Here is a 7332-nt window from a genome sequence, read left to right as displayed (position 1 = left end):
CTGCAGCTCAAAAATCAGAACTCTTTGGTGTCTTTTCTTAGGGTGGCCATAGAGGCAGACATGTTCCTTGGTCTTGTTTTTCATCTCTGCTTTGTTTCTCCATCTATATAATGGAAATAAAGATCCTCATCTCTCCTGGGAAGGATGTTGAGGCCACAGATCAATAAGAGTTGAAGTCCTTGACAATCTGTTGGCATCAACAAAGCAATAAGGTTTTGTATGAGCTGTTCCTGTTGATTCCAGAATAGGTTTCCTGAGAGAGACTGAACTGAGTGTTACCCACAGACTCATGACAAAGAGCAGGGCTGCACTGCACCCCTGTCAATGCACCTTAATGTCCTGTTTCCCTTTGGTCTCTTGCCATAGCTACACCCAAAGATTTTTCCAGAGAGCAGCCACACTTCATCCAAACCATCATTTACTTAATCAGCTACGCTTTGAGCCCCAGAGACACATCCCTGCCCTGAGCTGCTCAACCAACAAGCTTTGAGATTACAATATTGATTTTCTCCTTCATTTTTAATAACAGCCTACAATGCTCAAAAATAGGTGTTCCTTCCTCTCAGTCCCTGTATTCCATGCCTTGCCTCCAGGTGAACCAGTATCTGTCTGCACCCACTGAAGAGCTGTTTCTGCACACACACAATAAATGTCATGCAACACACAGCAAGCAGGCAGAGCCTGCCCTTCATGGTGAGCTGTGCCATGTGGTTGTATTTCTAAGCCAGGCAGCATTTTCACACACAACTGGAATGCTCCAGGGTATGTTTCCCAAAGTTTGGAAACATTGCTACAGTACATTAAACAAAGCACCAATACTGAGCCACAAAAGCTTATGAAAAATTTTTTTGAGTTGTTTTCATAGGAAAATTTTTATGTGCCACATTAAATGAAATACAATGCAAACTTAAAATACTGAAAGGCTGAATGGTTTGCAAGTGCTCAAGTATTATCTAAAAGCTGACTGGCAATACATTTTACTGCTGCTTCCAGTAAAACCAGTGGTCTCTGCCTTGGAGGCAAATATCCTCTGATCTGCAATTCAGGCAAAAAGCATCACTTGCCCTCATACAGCAATCACTGCATCTCTCACTCAAGTTCTTACTGGCATTTCTAGAGCATAGAAAAGCTTTATTAAAATATCATTGATATCTTGCAGTGGCTTTTGAGGGGTAAAAGGAGGATTTTACAAAGAAAGTCACCTGAAGATGATAATTTTTGCTTGCTACCGAAACATTATGGTGGAAAACCTGCCATCTAATAAATGCAAGACATAAAGACCATTACCAGCATTTTCTGTAGTTCAATGTAAATAGATCACTTATTGCTGGGGTTTCCTCCCTACTGCAGTCTGACAGGGAGTTTTAAATCAGTGAAGGAAAATGATTCACACACATGTGCTCTCAGCAAACAATACACCAGGCACTAACATAGCTTTACCCATATGCCTAAGGCAGATGCTGATAACATCAAATGTACTTGACTTAGATGCCTTTGAAAACAGTTACCCTAAGTGGCTTGAAAGCTTAATTCCCACTTTCTAAAGTCACTTCAAACCCTAAATCACATGGATAAATCCAAAAATTGCACCCTTAGTCGGCTCTGCTCTCCTTACTCTTCAGTGGCTAATATAAACATACAAAAACCCTATCTGACACTCCATCTAAAAATTAATCCTAATTGCTTTCTGGGCAGCAGCACAGACAGCCAGTTTTACCCAGTTTCAGTTACCTCTTATGCATTTTTTTCCCTTCTTCTGTGCTGGTGTCCACAATAGGACCCTTTATAACATATTTCTCTTCATGTGCTAGTGTCAGCTAATACCATAAACCAGCTGAGGCTGTCCTGGTTCTTCTCTCTGGGCCACCCTTTCTGTCTTTCCTTTGGAAGTTAAGGGTCTGAAATGTGGAAAACAACAAAGCTGTGGAAAGAATTAACTATGACTTGTCCCAACTCATTGTGAATTTGGTCCTGAATCATGCAGAACACAAACAGAAAGCACACATCCAGTCTGTTACAGCAGAATCAAGTTCACAGGTAGTTGCAGCTACTGCTTTTTCATTGTCTTAGTCCCAAAAAGCTGAAAAGAAAGGGCTTTGTGATATTTAAAATATATGTGAACATCAGGATGCCACTGCCACACTGAACCACTGTAAACTATCCCTACACAAGGAGTGAAACAACAAATGAGTCTCCACTGTGACAGAGTAGACTGTACCCCCTCAGTGAGAGCAGAGCATTTCTGGTTCACATTTATTAGCAGTACTGGTAATAAACATTTACACTGTGGTAGCGCCTAGAGGCCCTGTTTGAAAGCTTGTCTAGAAGTGCTATTGTACCTGGGCACTAAACAGCTCTGAAGCAGCACATCTGTCTGCCAGATGTTTTATTTTCTTAGAAGCTGCTATTTCAAAAAGTCTCTTGCCTCTCCTAACAAGCCTTAATAAGAATCTTCAAGAGCTTGGCTTCATCATCCTTCCAAGGAGAATCTGCTGTTAAAACTGCAAAGAAACAAGGAAGGAGAGCACTGCTGGAGCTAGTGAGGGACACCAGGGCAATGCAGAATGGTCTGAATTCCACATTGACAGAGGGCTCTGGAAGAGGGCACTGACCTCTGCCTGTTTCATCCCTCCAGGGCTGCCCTCCACGGCACTGGGGGCCAATGTAGGAGCAGCATTGCATGGATGTGGCCAGCAACGGGGTGCAGCAGTGAGCTTGGTGGTCTCTATTCCATCCTTCATTGACTTTTGGACCCTGAAAGTTAGCACAGGAGTGATGGGCTTTATCTTCTCATGGTTCAAAGATTGGTATCTATGGGCAGAAAAACAGTTTGAGAGGGACTTTGCACTTTCTCCCACTTCTGCCCTCAAAAGCCATCAGCTGTTCCTGCTCTGGTCAGTGACAGGGCTCACACAACTCAGTGGTTGGAAATACTGTCTCCTGCTGAAAGGAGCAGCTGGGGAATGTCAGGAAGATTTCCTCCTTACCGAAGCGCCCTGGGCCACAGCAGCACATACATTGTGAAGGATCCCTTTGCTCTTTTGCTGTGACACCACATTTGTTCCAGCAGACCTATGAGCAGGCTGGGCAGAGCAGGGGAACAGAGAGGGAACAATGGGGACAACGCACACAGAATTCACAGAATGACCGGGTTGGAAGAGACCTTTCAGATCAAGTCCAACCCAGTCCCTACACCTCAACTAAACCCTGGCAGCCAGTGCCATATCCAGGCTTTGTTAAACACACCCATGGATGGGGGGACTCCACCACCTCCTCGGGCAGACGATTCCAGCACTTTATCACTCTTTCAGTAAAAAACTTTTTCCTAATATCCAACCTGTATTTCCCTTGGCGCAGCTTAAGACTGCGTCCTCTCGTTCTGTCAAGCAAGGACAGCGCGGGGACAGAGCAGGGACACGGCGAGGACACACGCTGCGGGCACAGTCTGGGGACACCAAGGGGACACTGCGGGGACGGAGGGAGGACGCAGGGGACGGAGCGGGGACACTGCGAGGGCGGCGAGGCGACATGAGGGGGACGGAGGAGTAAAGAGAGCGCGGAGGGAGCGGTCACAGAGCGCGGGCACAGCGCGGACACGGGCACAGCGCGGAACGGGCACAGCGCGGGCGCGGGCACAGCGCGGGCACAGCGCGGACACGGGCACAGCGCGGGCACAGCGCGGGCGCGGGCACAGCGCGGACACGGACACAGCGCGGAACGGGCACAGCGCGGGCGCGGGCACAGCGCGGAACGGGCACAGCGCGGAACGGGCACAGCGCGGGCACAGCGCGGACACGGGCACAGCGCGCCGCCCACAGCCCGAGCGCTGCCGCCCCTCACGGCGCGGCCCGCGCCTCCCGTCACGTGAGCGCGGCAGAGCCAATGGGCGCGCTGGCGCCGGTTGCCGGGCAGCGCGCGCGGGGGCGCGGCGCGGCCGCCATGCTGAGGGCCAAGGTGCTGCTGGTGGGGCCCCGTGAGGTGAGCGCGGCCCGGAGCCCCAGCGAGGGAGGGAGGGAGGGATGGCGCGGGGAGCTTGGGTGAGCTGTAGTCTGGCACGTTAAATTCCTGTGTGTGTGTCTGTGTGTCTTTCACCCCCGCGTTGTGCCAGTCGGGCAAGTCGGTGCTGGCCAACTTCGTGTCCGAGAGCACGGAAGGGATCTGCAGCTACAGCCCCACGCAGGGCGTCAGGTGAGCCAGGGCCCCGCGCCCCCTGTGCCGCCCGCGCCATCGAGCCCACGCGTGTCCGTCATCTCCGCAGGATCCTGGAGTACGAGAAGCCCAGCCTCGGCGGGAGCAGCAAGGGAGCTGGCTGTCGGTTCGAGCTCTGGGACTGCAGCGGTGATCAGAAGTAAGCCGGCATTGTTACTTCCTCCAGGTTACTGAAATCCTGATAGATCTGTTTACAGCATATTCTTAAAGCTCAAGCCAATGATCTGTTTGATATGAAGACAATTCCTGACTCTTTACCCCAATATATTTTTATAGTTTTTGTTGTAAAGCATCTAACACTAGGTACACTCTGCCGTGATAACCCCTGAACTCTGTTTTGGATAAGGACTGACTCAAACAGTAAAGTCCACAACTCCTGGAATGAAGTTACAGATACAGGAGACAGAGGCCCACTCTGTGATTGCCTTCATCTCCGTTAAATTATGTGAATGGACTTCAAACAACATGTGCATATGATTGAGGCCTTAATTTCTAAAATGTAATTGTGAATGATCCGTTCTTAGGGAAATGTTTAATTAAGTTAAAATGAGCATTTGACGAAAGTTTAATTAAGTTAATGAGCATTTGACCAAATTCTACATTGTCAGAAAATCATCAAATTAGAAAATCACGAGATCAACTGTCACAATAGATAAGTCAAAATACTTGGAATATGATATATAGCTGGCATGGTTACTGATGTTGTAGTTAAAAAAGTACTTAATGTGTTCTTGAGAAGGGGAAAAAACTTGAGGAAATTTGAGTGCATGTTTCTGCTCTACAGCGCTCAGTCTTTCAATTCTCTGTGTTTTTCAAGGTTTGAAACATGCTGGCCAGCTCTGATGAAGGACTCTCATGGTGTAATAATAATCTTCAACCCTGAGCTGCCCAGCCACCTGAAAGAAATCGAGATGTGGTACTCATGCTTCGTGCAGCAGCAGCCACTGCTTGACAGTCAGTGTCTCCTGGTGGCACATCACAAGCCAGGCAGTGCAGGGGACACAGAAAACCTGTCCTTGGGTAAGGAGATGGAGAACTCCATTTGTAGCTCAGAGCTTTTCATTGATCTTTGTGACTTCAAATTTGTTAATACTTCATGGTTTTTTCATCTAAATCTGTTGATTAAAGAGCACTAAAGTGCTTTGAAAAAGCAGAAATAATGGATTTCAAAGGTGAGCAATATTCCTGTTTCTGGGAATGGGGAAGGGAAAGTGTCAGTGGCTTCTCCAAGTGTATATGCAGCTGAACCAGAAATTAGAACTCCTGCCTTATTTCCTTATGAGATGTAGTTTGGTTCTTACATTGGATTTTTTTTTTTTTTTTTTTTGTGTAACAGACACCCTTTAGGGCATTTAAGTCTGTATTTTGCCAGCCAAAAGAACAGGAGCTCTTCAAAATAAAAGGCAAATGAGCTGCATCTTAAAATTAGCAATAGGTACCTTAGATACTGCAGAATTATTTGTGACTATTTATGGCTGTGAAAACACACATTCCCTTCTGGGCAACCTGTTTAAACAAGGACATGTTTGTTATAAGTATTAATATATTAATACATATTTAATACAACAATATTATTCCATAACTTCTTTGAAGTAATCAAAGAGTATCATATCACTTTAATAATAAAACTGTAGTTCAGTGCTCAATTTGTTTAATTCTGCTTAACTGAATATGAGACCAAAACTAGACTTTACACTTGAATAATAATAAATTTTGAAGAATTTAATCTGGCAATAAGCTATATTTGTTTGCAACACTGACAAACTCTGCTGCATTTCTCCTTGCCCTGTTCTGTGTTATCTGGGGTGTCAAACATTGTGTGCCACTGAATTCCAGCTGAGCTGTTTCATGATTGTGACTATTTCTAAGAAGAATATACCTAATTATTCTTATTTATTTTCATAGCTTATCCACTGAACAAGCTAAAATTGATACATTCCAACTTAGAGGAAGATCCTGAAGATGTTCGGATGGAATTTATCAAATACTTCAGAAGCATTGTCACCATAATAAATGAGAGCAGAGAGAGGGAAGAAATGTCAATTATCTCATAATATTAAAAAATATACTGAACAAGGAAGAAAAAACATTATTTTCCCTTTGTAAGCTATATTAGCCTGTGAACAAACCGTCCCTAGGAGAATTTTCTAGGCTACAAATACTTCAGTCTGTCAAGAGGGTCTGACATCAAGTGAACTGTGGTGCCAAGGAGATGGCTGCACATCCAGGAATCCGAGTGCAGTTTTGTAGCTGCGCTTTGGTATCAGAGGCACAGGAAGGCGTTTCCATGTTGCTGTGGCCCAAAATACAAAGGTTTGGGTCATGTCTTCAGAATTCCTCTGTGCAGGGCTGCTTGGAGAAGAAAGCCTGACAGAACATAAGACTGGAGTTCTGCTGAAGCACCTGGGCGAGGTGCTCATGTTAGCTGGAGAAGGCTTGTCTTTGGAAGTACAAACTGATTGGAATAGAGATCTAAGAAGTGATGGTGTAGAATCCATGTTTTTATGTTCCAAGTTGTCCTTGTCGTTCCCTTGAGGAGAGCACATTGCACAGCCATTGCCTTGGCAGGACAGAGCAGGCTGCAGTCTTTCCCAAGACTAAGTTTTTCTTCTTTTCCAACAAAACAAACGTGTTGTGAGGACACTGTTTAGGTCTCTCTGGGAGGAAGGAATTGAAATCTTGGTTTAATGCAATATTCTGACTTATATTAGGAGCTCAAATAAGTTCTGAATTCTCCAGAGGAGGAAAAGCTGTTTCAAAACTTTACTGTTCCCTGTTGCATTGAAATAAATGGTTTCAGAGATTATTTACTTTCTGATTTGTTTGGTTTGCACTCATTCCTGTTCTTTGTGTGTTTTGCTGAAGAGGGTATTTTTTTGTATCATGTATCACTAAGGCAATAAAAACATTTAAAAAATGCATCCTCTTTGTTCTCAAAGGGGAAGTTAATTATGGGTTTGTGGAACTCTTAGCAGCTTGTTTCATTTTTAGGAAGGAAAATAGTTAATAAATTGTAATATATTTCAGCCTACAACAAGAGACATTTACAAAAACTTGGACCCAAGTAGCCAAAGAAATGACAACACATTGACACTATCTTTTAATAAACATCCTTTAGAGAAA

At 45.0% G+C, this 7332-nt stretch overlaps 1 protein-coding gene across 2 annotated transcripts; it reads left to right on the top strand.

Moving 5' to 3' along the window:
* The first annotated feature begins 3901 nt into the window (after nt 1-3901).
* On the top strand, nt 3902-7130 carry IFT22 (intraflagellar transport 22). 2 transcript variants are annotated; one of them, XM_021550834.1, is made up of 5 exons: nt 3902-3978; nt 4109-4188; nt 4259-4348; nt 5027-5229; nt 6115-7130. In XM_021550834.1, the coding sequence occupies exons 1-5, from the start codon at nt 3940-3942 to the stop codon at nt 6261-6263; spliced, it is 561 nt and encodes a 186-aa protein (XP_021406509.1). In that variant the 5' UTR covers nt 3902-3939; the 3' UTR covers nt 6264-7130. The 2 variants fall into 2 exon arrangements, with proteins under 2 accessions (XP_021406509.1, XP_021406511.1); XM_021550836.2 differs by lacking the exon at nt 4109-4188 and having other exon boundaries at nt 3923-3978.
* Nucleotides 7131-7332: the final 202 nt, after the last annotated feature.

The sequence above is a fragment of the Lonchura striata genome, chromosome 20 (assembly GCF_046129695.1).
Source record: "Lonchura striata isolate bLonStr1 chromosome 20, bLonStr1.mat, whole genome shotgun sequence".
Taxonomy (NCBI): domain Eukaryota; kingdom Metazoa; phylum Chordata; class Aves; order Passeriformes; family Estrildidae; genus Lonchura; species Lonchura striata.
The sequence above is the reverse complement of the archived record's forward strand: the minus strand, read 5'-3'. Positions and strand labels throughout refer to the sequence as shown.